The 21,043-nt window shown below is 54.6% G+C and overlaps 10 protein-coding genes across 10 annotated transcripts; 5 read left to right on the top strand and 5 right to left on the bottom strand.

Annotated features, from left to right (window-relative positions):
* Window positions 1–13: 13 nt before the first annotated feature.
* W97_06434 (uncharacterized protein) lies at window positions 14–1,597 on the top strand (the record flags this gene model as incomplete). The annotated part of the gene is made up of 1 exon (XM_007784308.1): window positions 14–1,597. The coding sequence occupies one exon, from the start codon at window positions 14–16 to the stop codon at window positions 1,595–1,597; it is 1,584 nt and encodes a 527-aa protein (XP_007782498.1).
* A 781-nt stretch (window positions 1,598–2,378) lies between these two features.
* On the bottom strand, window positions 2,379–3,315 carry W97_06433 (GTP-binding nuclear protein GSP1/Ran; the record flags this gene model as incomplete). Its single annotated transcript, XM_007784307.1, has 5 exons — window positions 2,379–2,510; window positions 2,562–2,767; window positions 2,823–2,976; window positions 3,043–3,135; window positions 3,256–3,315. 5 exons carry the CDS (start codon window positions 3,313–3,315, stop codon window positions 2,379–2,381), a joined length of 645 nt encoding a protein of 214 aa, XP_007782497.1.
* A 498-nt stretch (window positions 3,316–3,813) lies between these two features.
* Window positions 3,814–4,690, bottom strand: W97_06432 (uncharacterized protein; the record flags this gene model as incomplete). Its single annotated transcript, XM_007784306.1, has 4 exons — window positions 3,814–3,945; window positions 4,001–4,332; window positions 4,385–4,457; window positions 4,535–4,690. The coding sequence occupies 4 exons, from the start codon at window positions 4,688–4,690 to the stop codon at window positions 3,814–3,816; spliced, it is 693 nt and encodes a 230-aa protein (XP_007782496.1).
* A 787-nt stretch (window positions 4,691–5,477) lies between these two features.
* On the top strand, window positions 5,478–8,991 carry W97_06431 (uncharacterized protein; the record flags this gene model as incomplete). Its single annotated transcript, XM_007784305.1, has 6 exons — window positions 5,478–6,521; window positions 6,574–6,930; window positions 6,983–7,183; window positions 7,241–7,459; window positions 7,509–7,737; window positions 7,793–8,991. The coding sequence occupies 6 exons, from the start codon at window positions 5,478–5,480 to the stop codon at window positions 8,989–8,991; spliced, it is 3,249 nt and encodes a 1,082-aa protein (XP_007782495.1).
* A 607-nt stretch (window positions 8,992–9,598) lies between these two features.
* On the top strand, window positions 9,599–10,092 carry W97_06430 (uncharacterized protein; the record flags this gene model as incomplete). The annotated part of the gene is made up of 3 exons (XM_007784304.1): window positions 9,599–9,759; window positions 9,839–9,962; window positions 10,036–10,092. The coding sequence occupies 3 exons, from the start codon at window positions 9,599–9,601 to the stop codon at window positions 10,090–10,092; spliced, it is 342 nt and encodes a 113-aa protein (XP_007782494.1).
* Window positions 10,093–10,492: 400 nt separating this feature from the next.
* W97_06429 (uncharacterized protein) lies at window positions 10,493–11,266 on the bottom strand (the record flags this gene model as incomplete). The annotated part of the gene is made up of 1 exon (XM_007784303.1): window positions 10,493–11,266. One exon carries the CDS (start codon window positions 11,264–11,266, stop codon window positions 10,493–10,495), a length of 774 nt encoding a protein of 257 aa, XP_007782493.1.
* A 395-nt stretch (window positions 11,267–11,661) lies between these two features.
* W97_06428 (uncharacterized protein) lies at window positions 11,662–12,630 on the top strand (the record flags this gene model as incomplete). The annotated part of the gene is made up of 1 exon (XM_007784302.1): window positions 11,662–12,630. The coding sequence occupies one exon, from the start codon at window positions 11,662–11,664 to the stop codon at window positions 12,628–12,630; it is 969 nt and encodes a 322-aa protein (XP_007782492.1).
* A 211-nt stretch (window positions 12,631–12,841) lies between these two features.
* Window positions 12,842–16,861, bottom strand: W97_06427 (uncharacterized protein; the record flags this gene model as incomplete). Its single annotated transcript, XM_007784301.1, has 5 exons — window positions 12,842–13,509; window positions 13,557–14,611; window positions 15,560–16,179; window positions 16,237–16,533; window positions 16,715–16,861. 5 exons carry the CDS (start codon window positions 16,859–16,861, stop codon window positions 12,842–12,844), a joined length of 2,787 nt encoding a protein of 928 aa, XP_007782491.1.
* Window positions 16,862–17,157: 296 nt separating this feature from the next.
* Window positions 17,158–18,576, bottom strand: W97_06426 (uncharacterized protein; the record flags this gene model as incomplete). Its single annotated transcript, XM_007784300.1, has 1 exon — window positions 17,158–18,576. One exon carries the CDS (start codon window positions 18,574–18,576, stop codon window positions 17,158–17,160), a length of 1,419 nt encoding a protein of 472 aa, XP_007782490.1.
* Window positions 18,577–19,210: 634 nt separating this feature from the next.
* Window positions 19,211–20,821, top strand: W97_06425 (threonyl-tRNA synthetase; the record flags this gene model as incomplete). The annotated part of the gene is made up of 1 exon (XM_007784299.1): window positions 19,211–20,821. One exon carries the CDS (start codon window positions 19,211–19,213, stop codon window positions 20,819–20,821), a length of 1,611 nt encoding a protein of 536 aa, XP_007782489.1.
* Between the last annotated feature and the right edge of the window lie 222 nt (window positions 20,822–21,043).

Genomic DNA, 21,043 nt, shown 5'->3' with positions numbered 1-21,043 from the left:
CAGCTCGACTACCATGGCGTCCAACAACCCGCTCGACAGTACAATAGAGGCCCTTCGCTCCCAGATCTCCGCCTGCGAAGCCCAGCTCCAAGCCCTCAAGCTCCAACTCGCGGAAGCCGAAGCCCGCGCCAATTCTACGGGCCCATCATTACTTTCCACGCAGTACGACCAAGACATGACCAACGGCGTCCCCAATGCCTGGCAAACAGACTCCCTCTCCGTCCTAGGCCAGACCAACAATGAGTCAAATCCCCCAAGCCAAGCCTTGGACCAAAGTCCCCAGAAATGGCCCCTAACAAACGACGAATACAAACGCTACGGCCGCCAACTAATCATGCCCGAGATTGGACTGCGCGGCCAGCTCCGTCTCCGCGCCGCCTCCATCCTGATCATCGGCGTCGGCGGGCTCGGCTGCCCGGCCGCGGCCTACCTAGCCGGCGCAGGCGTGGGCAAGATCGGCCTCGTCGACGGCGATATCGTCGAGGTCTCGAATCTGCACCGCCAGATCCTGCATAGCACCGCGACGCTCGGGATGCTGAAGGTTGACAGCGCGGTTAGTTACCTAAAGGCACTGAACCCGGGGGTGGAATACGTGGCGTATCGTGAGCGGTTGACGCCGGAGAGTGCTATTGAGACCTTCCAGTCCTATGACCTTGTGCTTGACTGCACGGATACGCCGGCCTCGCGCTACCTCATCTCAGACGCCTGCGTTCTCCTCGGCAAGCCCCTGGTCTCGGCCTCGGCGCTGCGGACCGAGGGCCAGCTCATGGTGCTGAACCAGCCCGCTAGACCACCTGGAGATGCGTCTGGAGGGCCGTGCTACAGGTGCGTGTTCCCCAAGCCCCCGCCGGCGGCGAGCGTGGTGAGCTGCGGCGAGGGCGGGATCCTGGGGCCGGTCGTGGGGGTCATGGGGGTGCTGCAGGCGCTCGAGGCGATCAAGCTTGTTGCGGGTCGCACAGGGACCGAGAGCGTCGAGCCGAATGGTGGGCAAGAAAGCCAGACGAACCCCGATCCACCGTCGTTGTTGCTGTTCTCCGCATACGGCAGCCCCCAGTTCCGCTCTATTCGTCTCCGCTCCCGGAAGCCGAAGTGTGCGGCTTGTTCGACGCATGCGACTGTGACGCCTGAGGCGCTTGCTTCGGGGTCGTTGGATTACGTGCAGTTTTGCGGCTTCATTGGTCCGGTTGATGCGCTGTTGCCCAGCGAGAGGCTCACTGCGTACGAGCTTGCGGCTGACCTTGCGAACACTGACATGCACGAAGCAACGGCAAGGAGGGTGGGCACTGCCAGGCCGGTTATAGTCGATGTCCGCGAGAAGGTCCAGTTCGACCTGTGCAGCTTGCAGGGCAGCACCAACGTGCCGTTCTCTGAGATATCTACAGGTGGAGAAAGTGAAGAGTGGCTGGCGAAACTCCGCTCGGTATCCCCAGAGCAGCCCATCCTGGTGGTTTGCCGACTTGGAAATGACTCTCAAGTGGCTGTTAAGAAGATGAAGGAGGCTGGTTTGCATGGGGACGGAAAGAGGTGGGTTGGGGATCTGAGGGGCGGCTTGAGGGCTTGGAGGGAAAACGTTGATCCCGAGTTTCCGGATTACTGAATCGATTCTGAGACGAACACGCAGAAAATAATCTTCGATCTTGAGCAAGGTTGCCCAGAGGCAGCTGGTCTGCTGCCGCAGACTGTGGCGATTATGAGGGCCGATGACTCCGATTTGTGTCAGGCTCCGACCGTCTCTGGAAGAGGCGCGCAGCCTTACTTGACACTTTGAGAAGGGAGATGTGTGGACAAGTATTTCTAAGCGCTGCTCAGTACTGAATACACTGAATGATGCAAGGCTAAAGACGGCGACTGCTGCCAGGCCGCAGTCGGCCCCGACGCCGGTCTGCCTAGAATCAGGAGCCGAGCTATAGCAGCTGCTAGGTATACACGAATGCAGTAGCTGGGATCGAGAACCGATTTCGGGTGGGGAAGAGAGATAAGCCGGCAGGACGGAGAAATATCTGAGCACTGATCTGTGGCCACACTCGTCGGACAAGGCCCCGGGACAAGACTTGCAGAAAACGTGAAGAAATAAAGTGAAGTCACCTACAAGTCACCACTGCCAGCCGTTTGATATGGTCACTACAAGTACACGTCACCCGCAACTGATCGCACAGGCGAGGTCGGTTCTCGGTAGCCTTGAATCGCTGATATTCTAGGCAACTCAAATATGTCGTAAACTGTCTAAGTAGGAACGCTCACAAACCATGGCTTGCCCGTATCTGACCCTCCAGCCTGCCCAGAGCTGGCAATGCAAAATCCAACCAATCCTGCCTTGTTCCATCCCACACTTCTTCCCTTGCCCCATGTTACGTGACGTGATCTGTCGCAGATCGCGTCTACAAATCCGGGTCCTCCTCATCCGGCAGCGGCATCTGAGCGGCGCGCTCCATCTCCTCCTTGTACTGCTCAAGGACGGCCTGGTCGACCTGGACTTCCGGAGGAGCAAGAGCGGGTGCAGCGACGAATTCCTGATACTTTGTTAATATACACTAATCCGATCGTTTCCCGGTCTACCTTACCAGGGTCTGGTTGCCGACGAGCTTTCTTGCAAGCCAGAGGAACGGCTTCTCGAAGTTGTAATTGGACTTGGCGGAGATGTCGTAGTACTGAAGGTTCTTCTTGCGGTGGAAGGTGATTGTCTTAGCCTTGACCTTGCGCTCCTTCACGTCGACCTTGTTGCCCGTAAGGACGATAGGGATGTTCTCGCAAACACGGACGAGATCGCCTGGAGAAGTTAGTATCCATGTCCTGGACGTTCTCCACCCCTTTTGACAACGTACGGTGCCAGTTCGGTACATTCTTGTACGTAATGCGCGATGTGACGTCGAACATGATGATGCCGCACTGGCCGTTGATGTAGTAACCATCGCGGAGACCACCAAACTTCTCCTGCCCTGCGGTGTCCCAGACATCGAACTGGATGGGGCCCAAGTTCTACTCCGAAGTCAGTGTCCGCCCTGTCTAAATTCGAGCTTCGCGGATAGGTGGGCCGGTTCGTACTGTTGTGAAGCCAAGAGGGTGGACTTCGACACCGAGTGTTGCGATGTACTTCTTCTCAAACTCTCCGGTCAAATGGCGCTTGACAAACGTGGTCTAAGTCGCAACTCTAGTCAGCCTGATTGCCTACCAAACGTCTCCCGCAGCAGCCGGGCCGTTCATTATTGTCTAGGTTGAGAGGCTGCCGGCAGAAGCGCAAGCGCAATGGGCGCTGACCTTTCCAGTCCCACCGTCGCCAACGAGCACAAGTTTGAAGGTCGGAGGAGCGTCAGCCATGGTGCAGGTCTGACAGTGGTTTGATGAGTGGATGTGGGGACGCGATGAGGCTCTGCAGCCAACGTGTTAGTCCTTGCGAGATGGCTGAAGCGCGCACGCATCGAAGCAGGTACCTTTCGCGGATCTGGTGTAGAGAAGGGCAGGTGTTTTTGTGGAGAAAGAAAGTTGTGGTGGCACACGGGAAAGTTTGGCTGGCGACGTTTTGTTGATGCAGCTGTCGGGCGAACAGCTTTCACCGAAAAGTCTTAGCACTGTCACGTGATCTGGAGACCGCCAGGCTACGAAAACGTGAAGACGTGAAAACGTGAAAAAACATAAAGCGACTGATTTCGGTGCAGGCTGTCAGCAACCTAGGTATCGATTTCTACACTGATCTTGAGGTCGACCAGCCGCTAGAACGAAAGCCACAACGCCAGGATATCATGCAGTTCCGCCGCTCAACAACGCTGTAGTGCTTACAAAGCCATGAAAAGAACGCCCATTGCCAATGCACTCAGCCTACAGCGGCAGAAGATGGCAGCCTAGCAATCCCCTGCCGCCCCAGTTCCGTCGTGGCGTCAGAAACATCTGGAGCTCTTGCGTGGAGCCACTACTCGGATCCCTTCTCGAAACCTTTACGGATATGGGCCGCTGTAGGAAAGTCAGTACTCGTAGCTCAGGCAGAAGCCCATCATTCGCGACTTACTCCTTCGTTCTGTGAGACGACCTCTGCCACCTTGCTGAGCTTCTCGTGATTCATCCAAGTTGCCGTTCCAAATCGCAGTACGCTGTCACCTGCCTTCAGCCCAGCAGTGTCCGCCGGACTGTCAGGCACAACGCTGTTGACTTTCGCGAAGGGTGCCTCAAGGGCTTCTCGACCGGATGTATTGGAGCCTGCAGTGGTTGCTTGCCGTTCGGGTCGGGATGTGTTTGCCGCCGCTGCGGAGGCGTGATGTGCGTGTAGACCAGCTTCTATCCTGTTCATCAGATCTTTGTAGTCGTTCTTCAGATGTATGATTCGCGCCCTGGTCGTCCGTACTGGGTTGGATTTGTTAGCATGGAGAGGATCTATTTTGAAGTGGGCTCGTACTCTGCGCAACATCGATGTCGTCTCTAGGGTATCCATCAAAGGTTGTCAGGCTCGTGTTCATGTTGACGCCGTGCTACAGACAGAGCAAGTAGGGTTAGCACAGCTCAGAGGGGTCGCCCCATGGTCTTCATAACTTGCCGACTCAAGCACAGAGCCCAGCGCCAGAAGCTCGCTCTCCACCCGCTCTTTCTCCGCTATAAGCTCTGTCAAGGGAAGCCCATCTTTCGCTGCGCCGTTCGATGAGCGGCCCGAGGTGGGGCCCGCGGCCACAGTGGGAGTGTGTAGATCTTCCATCCGTAGGCCCATGAGGATGGTTCCTTGTTCTGTCTCGTGTAGATTCCTGAAGGCTTGGAAGCTTTGTTGTGCAACCTAGAACGACCGGTTCAGTGAGCGGACAACTGCGTAACTGACAGCTTCGAAGACCCTTGACGAGATGGAGCTCACTGTGGGGCATCTCCGAGCTATCGCCGAGTCGGCAAGGCCAATGTGATGAGAAGCGTCCACACAACAACCACGTCCAGAAGAATGCAGAGGTTGATGGCCAGGCTAGAGAGCCAGCCAAAGGCGTCCAGGAAGAAAGATCCAAAGATCGGTACCCAGACGCAGCTATGGAGTGTAGCGACTATTGGCAGAAAGAACACCACGATCACCAGAACGGTGTAGAAGTCGAAGTCGTTGATTGCAAGTCCTCGAATGAATGTCTCCACTATGTCCACTTCGTCCATTGAATCTTGGCTGTATTCCAGCTGTGAGGATATATCAGGAAGAAATACTCCGTTGCTAGTGAGGTGCGCGTAGATCTCAGGCTCGGCAGGTGTTATGCATGATTTTTACAGCAGACATTGTGAGGCGGGTCAAGTGCGTGTTACGCCTTCCTCACAGGGCGCATCGTCCAGCCTGTTGCCTTCCTGCTGCCGAAGGTTTGTTCACAGGTTTGTTGCTTCCTCGATTCCCCATGGTAGGTATCTCGCATCCGTAACGATGTACACTACGTACATTTCTTCCATGCAATTCAGTTTCATCGACGTCGCCATTCTATCTCAATCATCTGGAGTGTGTTGTGCGCCGTGTGTGAAGTCATCGAGCCGTAGCTATGGCGTTTGTGCTGTCTCTGCCGCCGCAAAGCCCCTTGAAGCGTTCTTTCAGCGAGACGCCCTACCTTCGATCTGGTTCTCCACTTTCCGACGCCTCCGGTGGGACGGTCCGGCAATATGCATACTGCAATATCTCGGCTACTTCTTTCTCCTCTCTGCTTGTTAATGGTGGGCCCAAAGCCGACGAGAACGCGATGCCAAGTCCTACAGCCTACTCATTGCGGAACCTTGCCAACGAGCTATGGGCAGCTCCGACATGTCGGAGGGTGTCGAGCCACATACCGCGGAAGACAAGCTGGGGCACCGATATCCCTCCTCCGCCTCGGCCAAGGTCACAGGGAGCGTTCTCCTTGGAGATTGATGCCGGGCCTCTGCAGACTGTTGATCTTAACGAGGACTCAATCCCCTTGCCCGCCTTTGCCGACAACTGCGAACATGATGCACTATCTATCTACGAGGTTGCTGAGGAAATCTTTCCGGAGGGAAGTATCAGGACTATCTCGAGTTTCGGCAGCAGCGGGGAAGTGATTGAATCCGAGGATCGTGGGAACGAATCATCGGCTGGAGACTCGCACGCCTTACCGTTCAAGCGTTGGATCAGCACTTTGCGAAGACGGAATCTACAAAAGAGGAAAGGGCTTACGACGCGCGATGAACGGTGGCCGATAGACAGCCCGAGTCCAGAGCAGGCAGACCATGATGATCACGAGCCGGCCACGAAGCATCAAGCTGGCCACCAAAAGTCTTTGTCTGACGGATCATCTCTTGCATTCATCACGAAAGTCAAGTCGGCAACGATCACAATGGCAAGTAGCAGCATTGCTCCACTTTCGCGCAAAGGCACACGTGTAGGGAGACTTCGGCGTGAGAACAGGAGCAGCGGCTTCTCAGACCCTCGCGGATCCATGGACAGCGTTAGATCACGTCTTGAGCCGATCATCGACGAGGATGTTTGGCATCGCTCCATTCAGCGCCGCAAAACGCTAGAGGAGATTATCGCGTCAGAAGAGGGATACATAGGAGATATGAAGGCTCTAATCGATGTAAGCCTTTATTGAGCAGAGGTCAATCCGTGACTAATTGACTCTGACATAGGTATCATTTACTCTGCTCGGTTCCGCCTCCACACTGTCATTACAGGCACAGAAGTCCATCCACCAGAATCTAGCTGAGATCGTGCAGCTCAATGAGGACATCTTGGGTGAGCTGTACAAGGTGGTGCCGAACGCGGAGTATACTCAAAACAGCACCATACATCTGCCAGTAGTCTCTAGGCCGAAGCATCTGCGGTGGCATAGCGTGGACATCGCGCCTAGCCGAGCGCCTATAGCAAAACTGACCCGCAAGCTACGACTTTCCCTCGATCTGGACCGGCCGGCCGAGGAATGCCCAGTAGGTGTTTCAGCTGGTTCGAAGACCGCAGCCGATGTTGCTAGAGTCTTTAGCAAGTTTGTGAGTGTGCTCAAAGTTTTACAACACGCGGGAGTTCTTACAATCGGAGTAGATGAAGCGCTTCTTCGCGTACGAAGAATATGGCTCGCAGTACCAGACCATGCTCCAAGATGCAGAGAATACGTCGAAGACGACTCCAGCGTGGCAGTCTTACGAGAGAGGTATGGAAGCACTTGCAAACTCGCTCGCGTCTGTCAATGGCCGCGACTGTAGTGGCAAGAAGAGTCTCACGTACAGAGACTTGCTCATGAAGGTCAGCAGTGCTTCTGGAGCGAGTATGACAAGACTGACCACTGCTGACCAATCGTAGCCGATCCAGCGCATCACCAGATACCATCTCCTTTTCGAGCGACTCTGCAAGGACACTCCTGTCTGTGACGACCCAGTATCTTATGCTGAGCTTGAAAAGGTGTGGCTACGTCTGAAGGAGACTGCTACGAGAGTGAACAACGCCCAAGATGACCTAAAAACTCGGAAGCTTGTTGAAACGACCTGGTTGCTGCAGGACCGCTTGGTGTTCGAAAACCAGGTAAGTCTGGGGGAATACAAGTACTGGATTGGGCATTGACATTCTTCAGGGTCTCTCGCGTGCAGTGATATCGCGGCTGCTTGGTCATGTAACGCTTTGCGGCGTCTTACACGTGGCTTACCAAGCAACCGATCGTGTTCGAGGCCAATACATGATTTGTGTGCTCTACAGATCTTGCCTGATTCTTGCCACCGCTACCAAGAGCTTCACGAATTACGATGTTGTTGCGGCTATAGCTCTAGCTAACGGTAGTGTAGAGGAAGCTGACAACGGAAGAGGTGAGAGCCACCCGAGCAGTACCGGAGACTTGTTAAAAGCTGATCTTGCCGATAGGTTTGCAGTGTCACACAGTTCCGTACACGTGGAAGTTCGTCTTCGAGCACGGAAATCGCATTTTCGAGTTAATAATGAGCGCTTGTTCAACGAAGGAGGAAGAGGAGTGGAGGAAACATCTTCACACTGGTATCACCGCCGAGAACGACGATCTCGCTCATGGCAGATCAGATGTTCGGGATCTGTTTGCATCCCTGACGCTAGACCTGAAGTCTCTAGGTCCTGCCTTTGGGCTCAAAGGGAACGCTGGGCGGCGCTTGTCGATCCACCGAGCTGCAACACTGGGGCCAAAAACGAACCTCAATCAGGTGATCATCAAGAACACGGAAGCTCAGAAGCTTGGTCAAGGGAACCAATCTGCAACCTCCCTTCCTGTCGCTCGCTCACAGTCACTCCTTTCCGCCGGACACATACCTACACTTGCGCCGCGGAGAGGCGAGCGGACCCGACTCGAGAACCATCTGCAGGACGTGTGGACAAAAGACGTGTTGCCCTATCCTGGCATGGGTCCTAGACGCGCCGAGAACCCAATCAGAGCGTCCGCAAACTCGGTCATGCGCAAGTTGAGCATGGCGAGCATCACGAGCAATTTCTCGAAGCGATCTGCCAGTTACACGAGCTTAGCAAGTAGCCGACGTGAGGAGCCATATCGCCTCGGCCAGAAACTATCCAACTCAGCACTGAGCAAGACCTCCTGTCCACCTACGACAAAGCCACTTGTGGACTTCCACAACACTCCGAGAGCCTTCTTGCCGGCAGACTTCGAGCTCGACATAGCTCCGGTTAAGTCAAAGCCAAACCGCGCAACCTTGAGTGTCATAACAAGCCAGCCGTCTTCTGCTCAAGGTTCAGAGAATCCTACAGAGTCTGTTCAGCCACTGAAGAAGGTCGAGAACCGTGCGATCTGGTTCGACAACCCGCATGAACCGGAGTCTTGCAGTAGCTCGTCGACAAACTTGACACTCACCACTAACACTGCGAAACTACCGGAGCCGTACATCACGTCCCTCGATGGAGCGGCGACAGATGTTGCTAAATTTCTGGAACCGTTCGTGCCAGGGCCTACCGCGCCAAAACCTTCGAGGAAAGCCCATACTTTCATCGCACCAGTCAAACGAACGTTCAAACCTAGACGTCGGCTTCTCAGCTTTTTGGGCCTGAATCGCACTCCTGTCGAGGAGAGACCTGTATCAGCTTGAGTGCTTCGCACCGCCGGCACTGGCTTCGCTCTCAACACTCTGTCTTTTTCCTCGCGATGTTTGCTTTGAGTGTATTCTCTGTGGTTCTCTTTGGGGTTGGTTCTTGTACGGACACGCAAAGATCAAGATGGAGTTCGGACTTGGCGGTGGGGCGCACGTTTGCTACAGAGTATTGCGGTTTGGTCACAGCTGTGGTATGGAAGCAGACAGCTGTTAGGTATCTTGGTCGAGCGTGGTCGCCGGGACTGCAATTGTTTGGCGACGCGATATCGCGATATTGGATAGAAACGAGCAGACCACCTTCACTTGTGAAACATTGATCACTTCAATGATAGCTCCCATGGCAATTGCTAGAGTCTGAGGTTGCTCTTATGAATGCCGTGAATATGCGGCCGCATTGGTCTCGTGCCTGGGATGTCGCGCAACAACCGATGACGTAGGGCTTGCCAGCTTCACAGCGAGGGAGCATCCGCAAGCTGTTTCCCTAACCTGCAAACAACACAACAATCCAGTAACACAGCATACTCAGCACTCTACGACCAGCCCAATCGAGATCACTGCACCACCAGAACACTCTCAGCAACCTCAAAGCTCACCACCCACAAACATGCGCGGCAACGCTCCAAACACCAAGGTCCACTACAAGGGGAAGGATGACGATTTCGTGATCTTCGCGGAAAGTGCAAAGGCCGTCCAGGAGTGGAAGCGCGACAAGTCGGTTCCGCTCGCACAGGTCGTCAACGGCTGGAAGATCTTCTGCACACACAAGTACGCTCATCCCAACTCCCGCCATCCCCTCAAAGTGATTGGCAGAAGCCGGTGGCTAACATGAAGCTTTCGGTGATAGGCAGGGCAGTCAGGGCATCCTGGACGGCGCGTCCAATGCACACCTGGAGAACGAGTTCGGAACGCACAAGGAGGAGGAGGTCGTGAAGCAGATCCTGGAGCAAGGAACTGTGATCGAAGGAGAGGTGCGTGGTCCATCCCAACTGCCTTATCCTACGCCTTTCCTATCCTTGATACTGACATTGCCTCTTTCTGCAGAATCCCGGCCGTGACGGTAATAGGAACATCACTATGGGACCGACCGTCGCGCACTAAGCCTCTGCGCCTGAGTCTTCACACCGAGAGGGCCATGTAGCATTAAACCCGGCCTGAAGGGCTCAGCTCATCTGGTCCCGGTGGAATATCTCTAGAATAACGGCCCAGTTAGGCATGATAAGGAGCATTGCGTCTCCATAAGATAAAATTCAATGAGGCATTGTTCCTCCGCTGACTCGCTATGAGTGCGGCAGTTCGCTGCGCAGAATCTTGATACTATCGAGTCCTCACACTCGCATCTCGTGCATTATCTACCCTCTTTACCAAGATACTCACATCCAGACCAAGCCGAGACATGAAATACACGGCTCCGCACCACGGTACGAGTCGATTCCATGAGTGCCCCTCGCCTTACAACCACCCCTTCTTACCGAACCTAAACCAGCCTTCCTATCTCCTCTCACAGCTTCGCCCCCTCCCTATCCCTCCCCAAACTAACCTCACTCGTCATCAAAATGAACGTATCCCTCAAACTCGGCACCCGAAGCCGTTGATTGACCTCCTGATAATCCTCACTGCCCGCCATATCCGCAAAGTGCTTCGCACTGGGATAATGCGCCAGCGCAACCTCATCCCACTCCCTACACCCATCACTACACTCGACGACCTTACCCACAATCTTGGCATTCCCGCCCCGCCGTGCCCCGATCGAGGACGCGAACGCGGCGCCGTATTTGAGATACGAGTCCTTCTTATCCGGAAGGAAGGAGAGCAGATTCAGCATGCTGACCGCACCCTTGGGGCACGCAGCCGACCCGATCCACGCCCTCAGCTCATCCGTCAGCTCCAGGTGCTGCGCCGAGCTCGCGATCCGCGGCCGATCCAGCGCCCCGCTCAGGCCGGGCACGTCGCCTTCCTGAGGATGGAGCAGCCGCTCGTTCCGCTCTCTGAAGCCCGAGACGATGCTCTTCGGTATGCCGGCCGTGATGCGCCATTCGGCGCGGATGTGGGCGCGGAGGGAGGAAGGGAGGCCGGCTGTACCGGGGAGGATGACGAGGAGGTCCCAGGGGGGCGATTGCGTGAGGAGGGGGTCGTGGGAGAGGGTTGTCGGGGTGATGATCCAGCGGATGACGCGGGAGGTGACGAGGGGGATTGTGGGGGTAGAGGAGAGCGCGGAGAGGAAGTTTGGGAGGGAGGTGGTTAGAGAGAGGAGGTGGAGTGTGCAGAGAGGCATTGTGGTGTGACGGTCGGCCACCGGAGGAAAGCTGCTGCTCGATGTGTGATGGAAAAGTTCGTCCTGGGTGACGTTTGGACGGTAGTACACAATCCGAAATGGCGGACTGGACCGAGGTTTATTTGAAGCTGGCGCCGCGATTTACCCCGGATTTTCAGCCCTACATACACGCACTTCTTTCCGACAGCTCGCGATGAAATGCCCCGCTTTGCGACGGTTCGATTGTAAACGGGATTGCGGGATTGTCTCCGCAGTGGTGAGATGCGAGCTTTAAGAGTCCCTCATATGAGGAGCTTGCACCGTCGAATGCCACGCGTATCAGTGCGATAAACCCAAGTAACTACTGTACACTTCCGTTGTAATTGGCGTCTCTTCTTACGGCCAACCCAATCGCCATGAGTTCCAACAACACATCCATCCTCATCACCGGCGCTGGGGGCTTTATAGGCCAAGAGCTCGCCGCCGCGCTCTCCTCTTCCTTCCCAGACGCCACTCTCACCCTCACCGACGTCTTCGAGCCACCGATCCCCCCAAACACCAACTCGTCAAACATAAAATCGATTAAATCCGACCTCACCAACCCCGACTCCATAAGCTCCCTCTTCTCGACGCCCTACACAGCATGCTACCTCCTCCATGGTATCATGTCCGGCGGCGCCGAAGCGAACCTCGACCTCGGGCTCAAAGTAAACCTCGACTCGCACCGCATGATCCTCGACTTCCTACGGGTGAACCACCCAGGCGCGAAAGTTATATTCCCAAGTAGCACGGCGGTATACGGACCCGACGAGCCGGGCCAGATGATGACGGAGAAGACGCAGCCGCTGCCGCAAAGCAGCTACGGCACGGAGAAGCTGATGATTGAGTTACTGCTCAATGACTACTCGAGACGAGGACTGCTGGACGGCAGGATCGTGAGGTTGCCCACTGTGATTGTAAGGCCGGGCAAGCCGAGTGCGGCGGCCTCGAGCTTTGCGAGTGGAATTGTGAGGGAGAGTCTCAAGGGTGAGAAGAACATTTTGCCAGTACGCGAGGACCTGAAGATGTGGGTTTGTTCGCCGAGGACGGTAGTGAAGAATCTCGTGTATGTGATGGATGTGCCCAAGGAGAAATTTGGCACCTCGAGGGTTGTCAATTTGCCGGGGCAGACGGTGACGGTAGCGGAGATACTAGAGGCGCTGGAGAAGGTTGGAGGCAAAGAGAAGAGAGATTTGGTAGAGAAGAAGAGGGATGAGAAGATTGAGACTATCGTTGAGAGCTGGCCGACGAATCTCGATGCGGCTCGGGCGCGGGAGCTGGGTATGATGGATGACGTGGACTTGTCGGAGACCGTCCAGGTGTTTGCTGACAGTCTGAAGTCATAGATATTGTAGCAAGCCTTGCACAGCTATGGAGTGTCATCGAGCCCTTCTCTGAACTGCGTCGACGCGATAGAAGCGATACATGTTCCGAGCTGATGTTTTTTTCAAATCCCCGTAACAATGCTCTTTGATTTCAAGGCTATCGAGAATCCGTCTCGAGCGATTGAGCTCTGGTAAGCAAGCAAATGTTGAAGCACTTTCAGTGTATCGGCCATCACAAAAAGCCAAAGCCAGCGTAGTTGAATTCCATATTCCCGAAGTCGATTTGCGGGAAGGTTGAAGGCCCTAATCCGAAATCCGAGTCCACCAATCCACTGTAAGGTGACCGGTAGCCCAATATCGCTTCGCCATGCTCCAGCACCTGGAGCAGATTCTGGCCTTGTGTATTCGAATACGGCGCGCTCGACGTCAAGCTTTCATTCTGAGGCGTGTTGTTGCTGCTCCCTTGGGGTTGCTGCAGCATGCTGTTGGCCATCTTCTCCAGTCCGTCGGCCATCAGGTGCACCAGATGCCATTGGCCTGTGGAGGCGGATCTGAGCAGCTGGACCAGTCGTGTAGTGAGGTCGAACACTGTGGCGTCTTCAATGAACTGACCGCTACGCTTCGTCGCAATCTTCAGTAGGAAGACGCATGCGAAGGCGGTCATGGAGTGGAGGTAGCTCGGCATGCCGACCAGGCCGTCGCGGAGATCCTGGTCCGTAACAAGTAGGTCGACGATGGAAGCTGCGGCTGATACAGCTGCAGATGCTCCCTCTTGGAAGTAGTCGGGGATTGGAGCGTTGGGCAGGCCGCGGAAAATGTGGGAGTATAGATGCAATCTTGCAAAATGATAGTGTAATAGGACGCCCTTGATGGGGAACCCTCCCAGACAAGGATGAACTCCTGCTTCAGTCAGTAAGGGCACTTCATGAAATAACTCGCAAACATACTTGGGATGTTGGTTGACCAATGACCAACCCACTGATCCAACTGTCGGCTGAAGTTGACGATTTGGGCGGCATAAGCGCTCGGGACAGGTGATCCCGTGTCCGGTCCAAAGAGTTCTTGTACGTTTCGCATTATGATGAGTAATGCGGCTTGACTGATCAAACGTCTATCGGAATCCGTAACCCAGAGCGCTCGGAGGAGAGTCTCCCACCCCTGGATAGAGAAATCTTCTCTGATGATGGACGGCCTACCATAAAGAATCGAAAGGTGCTGGTCGCATATGTAGAGAGTGTACCATAGTCTCATACAGTCAGCTGCATCCTCATTACTTTCGGCTATTGCGCGGCGGTAGTTCGCATTGAGATTGACTTCCGTGGCGCGTCGTATCGCATAGCCGGAGAGCGTCCAAGATATGTCACTGAGCCAGTAGGAACCGATGCACATAGCTCTTAGATGGTCTCGGTCGATACGCCTATCAAACATGGACGCAGCCATGAGGCGTTGAAACTCCCGCTTGCAGATACCATACAGATGATTGCTGTTAGCATCATGCAGTGCAGCCACCGTGCAGATGCACGCCGTGAGGATTGGAGACGCTCGCCGTACGGTAGTGAGATCCGAGTACCTTCCACCGACACTGTACATAAAATGATCCAGCCGATTCAAATAAAGATCGAACAAGCGTTCGGCATCCTCAAGGCTTACTGATCCGGTCGTGATGAAATCGTTAATGGTGCGACTAGCGCGGCCATTTGGATGAGAAGTGGGACTCTCCTGTACGGCATCGTCGGCTCGCAGGGCTCGAAGCTTTGTGATCTCGTATAGTGATTGTATAGGCACATGAGGCATCGAATCGTCCTTTGGCGAGAGCTTTGGAGAATTGTCGGTTGATGGACCGACGTCTTCTAGTGGGTCGGCAAATTCTTCCGCAGAAGGAACCTCAGTGGCGGTAGATGTCGTCTCCAGCCGTGGCAGTGGAGGCATCGATAGCCGCTTCAGTACATCTTGGAGGGCACCGTGCATCTGCATAAGGTCGCGGCTCGTAGCGCCCTTCCACCTAGGATGGCTTCAGCTCAAGAACAACGCACAGCTACAATAGAGCTCGTACTGATGCCTCTCGTCTATCAATGTCTGTAGGCTTTTGTTCAAGACACAGGATAGATTGCGGTCCACGCATCGGCGGCATGGCGGCCCAGCATCGGACATTATACATTTGATCTGAGTAATGTGTCACTATTACAGACTCATACATACAGCGTGCTTTGCAGCTAACCTTCTGTTTCCGACAAGCGGCACATGCTTTTACCTTTCGTGAGATGTTGGGCTGGCTCGCTGTGCCATCGAAAGTGGTCTCGCTGCGTGGCAGTGGAGCCGGACGATTGCGTGCTGCTGGAGATGTACCTGCGCTGAGAGCATTGGGTGTAGGAGTCGCTATAGAACTCTCGTCATCCTGCAGGACCGATTAAGACGCGGTCTCTCTGCAGCACCTGAGGCACTGTACCTACATCTCCTGAAGCTGAGGGTAAACTTGCTTGCGCCCATGTCCTCTTCGCCATTTCGGAGAGATTTGATGCTTCGTTTGAGGTCTGTGATGATGCTGGAGGCTTCAGTCTTGACTATACAGCCTACCTTGTAGTCTCCCTTCTTCTCATAAACATGTCGAAGCCAGTCCATTACCACTCTGAGGTTGATTCAGAGTAAGAGCAGCAAGGCAGCCACAGCGGGCATGGGTGGATGATCTCCCGTCGATGCAGGGCTCGCTCCGATCTCCTTGCGCTGCGGGGCGTGAGGGCTAGATCCGGGGTCGGAGGCACCTCCCCAAAACTCATCTAGATATGCTCTAGACCATGTCTACTCCAGATCAATGAACTTTGCGACGCTGAAGCTCCTGCAGTTCTCAACAACCAATCCAAATATCCATAGCAGGGAATTATATATCTAAGTAATCAGTAAATACAAGACCCGCAAGGGCACTCATAGCATCTCAACCTCCTCCCATCAGCACATCTGCACCTCCATCAAACACCTCCTCACCCCACTCCCCTCCCCCATCTCAACCCCATGATTCTCAATCTCATACGCAACCCCACCCCTCCCCGCCACCTCCTGCTTAAACCCATCCACACTGCCCCCGACGCCAAAATACACTCTCTTCGCCGCCACCATCGCCTTCCCCATCCTTACCCGCTGCAGAATTCCCACCAACAACTCCGTGAACGCCGATAAACTGGCTGGAGAGTATATCGTCTCCGACGCCAGCACCAGCGTCGTCATTTCTGGCCCTGTAGGTACGAGGGGCAGGAAACTTGAGACCGGGATCCAGGAACCGGAGATCAGGTTCAGGGTGATGCCTTGGTGGGTGAGCGCTGTGGTGAATGCGCTGAGGAGGGCGGGTGTGATGTCTAAGTCGCCTGCAGAGGATTCATGGAGTGGATTTGGCGAGGTGGCTGAGAAAGGGGCGTCGGTGGCGGATAGTGTTGACACCCAGGTCAACAGGAGGTTTGGCAAAGTAACGAGACGCAAGACCGAGGCGTTGTAGTCGGCGAGCGTGAAGTAGAGGGTGAGGCCGTTGGTAATAGCGTAATGGAAGAGGACTAGGGTTGGTATGGCGGTGCCGCAGCCGAGCTGAACATCTTAGCAAGGGGATTTTTGAAAGGAGTAGCGAGCAATGGAAAGATTTACCTCAACAACGTGGTCGACCCTGCACAGATCATCGATGTCCTTCCGCGGACCACGATCGAGCAACAGCTTTGCCAAGTCGATGGAGCATTCCCAGCTCTTGAACCCACCTTCGTAGATGTTGGTCTTGATATCCGAGTCGTCAAGACCAGTAAGTGGAGCAGCGTCGTCATTGTTATCTTCGGCCATAAGCTGCATTCGGATATCGAAGAGCTCACGCCGAGGAACGCGCAGCTTTCGCCCCTTTGGTGATTCGATCTCGAGACTGCTGTATGATATTTTGGAAGGAAGCGTTGCAAGCTGTGGCACCGTCAGGCCATGGATTCAATCAAACGAATCCACTCCTTAAGTAATAATTTGCTTAGAAGCCCTGTATGAGATTACGATAGGCAGAACGTGCAAGTACTGGAAGAGAGACTCGATCCCAGATTGAAGACACTCTGAAAGTTCGAGATATGTAGAAGATCCATTTCTTACCCACCAGATCTTCAACCCGATGTGTCTGGGCTGGCGCAGTTGGTGCATCCATTATCGTGGCGGCGGCGGAGCCGCTCGCTCCTGTGTCAAACACTTCCTCTTCAGCAGTGGGCTCTATGTCGTCGCCGGAGAAGCCGAAGCTGAATGCCATGATGCCTCAAGTTAGATGAAGTTTGTAGTTTGATGGCTGTGAGGTCTTGAGCAATCCTCAACCTTTGTGCCCTGATGCAAGCATGGATCAAGCCACAGCCGCGCCACAGCCATGCAAGATGCAGCCCTGTTGACGACCTTCAGTTTCATAGCAAGGTGCTGGTTTTGTTATTGGGCTTCTTGGTAGTCCAAATCGCGCATGTATATACTTCTCAAGCTACTGGTATCAAACTTTGCAATGGAACCCAAACAGCCGTAAACTTCCAAGCACTCAAACACTTCACTCCAATCGCACGCCTAAAGATGGATATCATGGCCCTTCCTAATCCTTCCCCCGTCAATCATTCTGTCCTCGCCCAGATTCCTCTCAGCTCTATCCAGTACCCTCCGATAGTTATCCCCCTCCAACTTCCTCGCCTCTGACCGCTGCGCCTCCAGTCTCTCCACACCCAACTGTATGCTCTCGATATGTATCTCCAGTGGCGTGTCTTTGCTCGTCCCCACAATCTCCGGCGCAGCGACCCTCTCCCTGAGATCCTCCAGTCCCGCGGCAATAGCCTGCAACTTTAGAATAGTCGTACTCACATGCGCCCACGCCATCTTGCGATACTGCGAGACCTGCTTAAGCAATTTAAGCTGCTCGTTCAACTTATGAACGCTGGACCTGTTCCCACCCAGCTTCGTCCACAGCGCCGCGAAGAGCTCGTCTTTAGAGCCCTGGGCCGCAAACCCGTCGCGTAGAGCTATCATGGCGATGACGTCGAGTCTGTCGTCTAGATTCTGTAGGATCCGTAGGAGCTCTTGGGCTTCGAAGATCAGGTCTTGGATCTCTTCCTCGACGGCCCTGGTATGCTTTAAATACTGCTCGAGCAGCATCTCGTCGGTTGTTTGCCGTGAGGTAAATGGCCCCATGACTGTATCGGTGAAGAAGCGAGTCAGCGAGCCCCTGGCGGCCTCGCGCTCGGTGATGCCGTCGATGACTTGGAGGGTCCAGCGGTTCGTGCTCAGGATGTGATCGACTGCCCTCCCGATCCGCGAATTGAACTTTGTCAGGTCCATCGAAGCTTGCCGGGCAGTGTCAATGAAGCCGCCAAACTCGAAGACGAGCTCGTTGCGGGATGGAAGTGATGAGAAGCTGACAACACTGCGAAGATCGCGTATAGAGAGCTCGCTGCGCTTCATGTCCATTGGCAGCGTGGCGCTTTCTGAAGAGGATGAGAGCACATCCTCGAACGCGGATTGGACGGTCATGAGCTGATCGAACTCTGGCGCCCCGGCGGGCTGTGGATGTTTGGCATATTCGCAGAGGGGAACAACGCGTGACATGCCTGGGATGTGACATAAGGGTGCTAAGGCATTCGATACGCTCGATGTGACCAGATTGCGGAGGACGATGCCTGTACCGATCAGGAGCCAGAGTGCCAGCGCGTACACTAAGAGCGGCCTCAAAAGCTTAAGCGCCGACTGGAGGACTGAGAATAAGAAGCTTGCGGCTGGATAGAACACCTTGTTCCACACCAGGCTAGGGAGACCTCCCTCATCTTCAGGTGCAGCTGGAGGATTTGGTGACCGATCACCGCGGGGTTGACTCGCAGCACCTCGTGGTGATTTGATCGGCGAGCTGGATGGCGTTGAACCACGTACATTGCGCTTCTTGGCTTGAGGAGAGCTGCTCATTCCGAAGGCGCTCGGTTGGTCCTGTTGCATGGAAGGCATGACAAGTTCGGGTTCCACGGAGTTCTTCCTAGAGCTCGACCGCGTGGCTCGTTTGACGATAGGGCTTAGAGGCTGCGATGGTCCACCGGTAAATCCTTGACTTCTGGAGAGATTTGGGGATGCTTTGGCAGGCCTGCCCAGCTGAGCGTGACTCTTCGCCAGCCTAGGGGTGATATGTCTCCGTATTGGCGTGACTTGGTCTTTACTCTCCGAATCTGCTGTAGTCGGACTTTCTTTTGAGGGCGGCTCTTCCGCTACCGTTTGTGTGATTTCTTCCTCGATGCTTTCTTCGTCATCAGACTCTACGATGCCCCAAGATTCGCTGAGCGCTGGTCTTGGCCTTCGCGTTGCGCGTGTCATTAGGCTGATATTGCGGTGGAGTGGTGGGCCAAATTCAAGTATACGCGGTCTAGCACAGAGGTACCTGTGATGCCGGAGCAGCAATCAGGTCTTTGAGAGACAGTAGGAACAAAGTGTCCCGGGGAAGCAGAAATGCGAATGGGAAGAAGTGGCATGGTGGGCAATATGTACATAGGCGCCCAGCAAGCTGTTTCGTCACAGGTCGTGGTCGCGTCGACCTGTGAACGTGTTTCGTGCCAATCAATTTTTGTGAACGGAACATCAGCCCTCCCACATGCCTTCCTTACGCCCTCCGCTACACCTCAGCCACGCCGCACGCTATCTACGGTGCGGATACCGTCGTGAACGCATCATACGCTTGCAGCAGCTTCGAAGTTGTTCCTGCTCTGCACCGCGGCCGCATCCTATACACGCTACATCCACCCAGACCCTGAATCCGACCACACGAGATCCTCCTACACCCCCTGCGGATCATCGCGAGCTTGGTGCATCCCAGAACCTCTTTACCACATCTCCCTACAGTCCCGGCTCGCCGCTGTTTCTGCCCAATGGCGCTGCTATGTTCAATAAGCTTGCCGATTTCCTTCGCGCCCAGTATCCTAACTTCGGCTTCCGAGAAGTTGTCACCCCTACCATCTACAAGAAGTCGTTATGGCAGACGTCCGGCCACTGGGACAATTACGCAGACGATATGTTCGAGGTTCGCGGACGGGGTGCAACCGGGCAGACTGAGAACGCTAGGGAAGGGCAAGACGAGGAGTTTGGATTGAAACCAATGAACTGTCCAGGGCACTGTCTACTTTTCAAGGGCGAGAAGAGAAGCTATCGCGATTTGCCAATACGATATGCGGACTTCAGCGCACTACACCGGAACGAAATATCTGGCGCGCTGAGCGGATTGACCAGGGTAAGGAGATTCCATCAGGACGATGGACACATATTCTGCCGACCGTCGCAGATCCTGGAGGAGATCAAGCTCACGCTAGACTTTGTTGGCATGGTATACAAGACATTTGGTCTTGGCCCGTATAAGCTGGTGCTTTCGACTCGCCCGGCGCATCACTACATTGGGACTCCTGAGGAATGGGGAAGGGCTGAGGATCAACTGAAGGCAGCCCTTGACGCTAGTGGACGTGACTGGAGCATCAACGAGGGTGATGGTGCCTTCTATGGCCCCAAGATTGATATCATCCTCAAAGATTCTGACGGGAAAGAACACCAGACAGCTACTATACAGCTCGACTTTCAGCTCCCGCAACGCTTCGAGCTCGAATACACTGCACCTGCGCCAGAGCTGGAGCGCAGGGGGGAGGTAACGCCGGACACTGATCCAGCCCTCCTCTCTGAAAGCGGCCCCGTAACGCCGGTCATCATCCACCGCGCTATTCTTGGCTCTTTGGAGCGCTTCCTCTCGTTGCTAATTGAGCACTACGACGGCAAATACCCGTTCTGGCTCTCACCACGTCAAGCCATTGTTTTGAGCGTCTCGCAAGAGCCCGCCGAACTCAAGTATGTTGAAGAGGTTGCGAAGCGACTCAGGAAAAATTGGCACAGCGAGAGACCTGCGCCGCTAAATCACATGTACCACAATGTTGACCAGGACACTTCTGCGCGTTCACTGGGTAAAAAAATAAGAGAAGCAAAGGGTAAAGGGTACAACTTCATCGCCGTAGTCGGACCGAATGACGTCCAGATGAACACGTTGACGCTGGAGATGTCGAACCATCGCGCGAATGATCACGGTTCGTTGAAGGATTACGTTGAGGGGGCGGCTCCAGGGACTGTTCGAGCCTTGTATGCTTTGCTTATGAAAGACAAAAAGACTATCACGTCGTCTGGGAAGGCGGCTAAGCTTTTTGATCATTTGCTCGAGACATATCAATAAGAAACGTCTCGACAACTCTGCTTCTGTCTGTATCTTATCTCTGTAATAGAGCGTACAAAGAGGGCATTCGTTTGCTCGATGCCTTCACCACATTACCGGACGCCGTTCAAGAGCTTTCAGTCCGGCGCTGGTCACATTCCTATCCGCGATTGGTCACTCTCGCAGTCCGTTTGTTCACTGATATCTTTGTCAGCAATACCCTGAGTGAATTCATTTCTTGCC

Source organism: Coniosporium apollinis (assembly GCF_000281105.1).
Source record: "Coniosporium apollinis CBS 100218 chromosome Unknown supercont1.32, whole genome shotgun sequence".
In the NCBI taxonomy this organism is placed as follows: domain Eukaryota; kingdom Fungi; phylum Ascomycota; class Dothideomycetes; genus Coniosporium; species Coniosporium apollinis.
The sequence above is the reverse complement of the archived record's forward strand: the minus strand, read 5'-3'. Positions and strand labels throughout refer to the sequence as shown.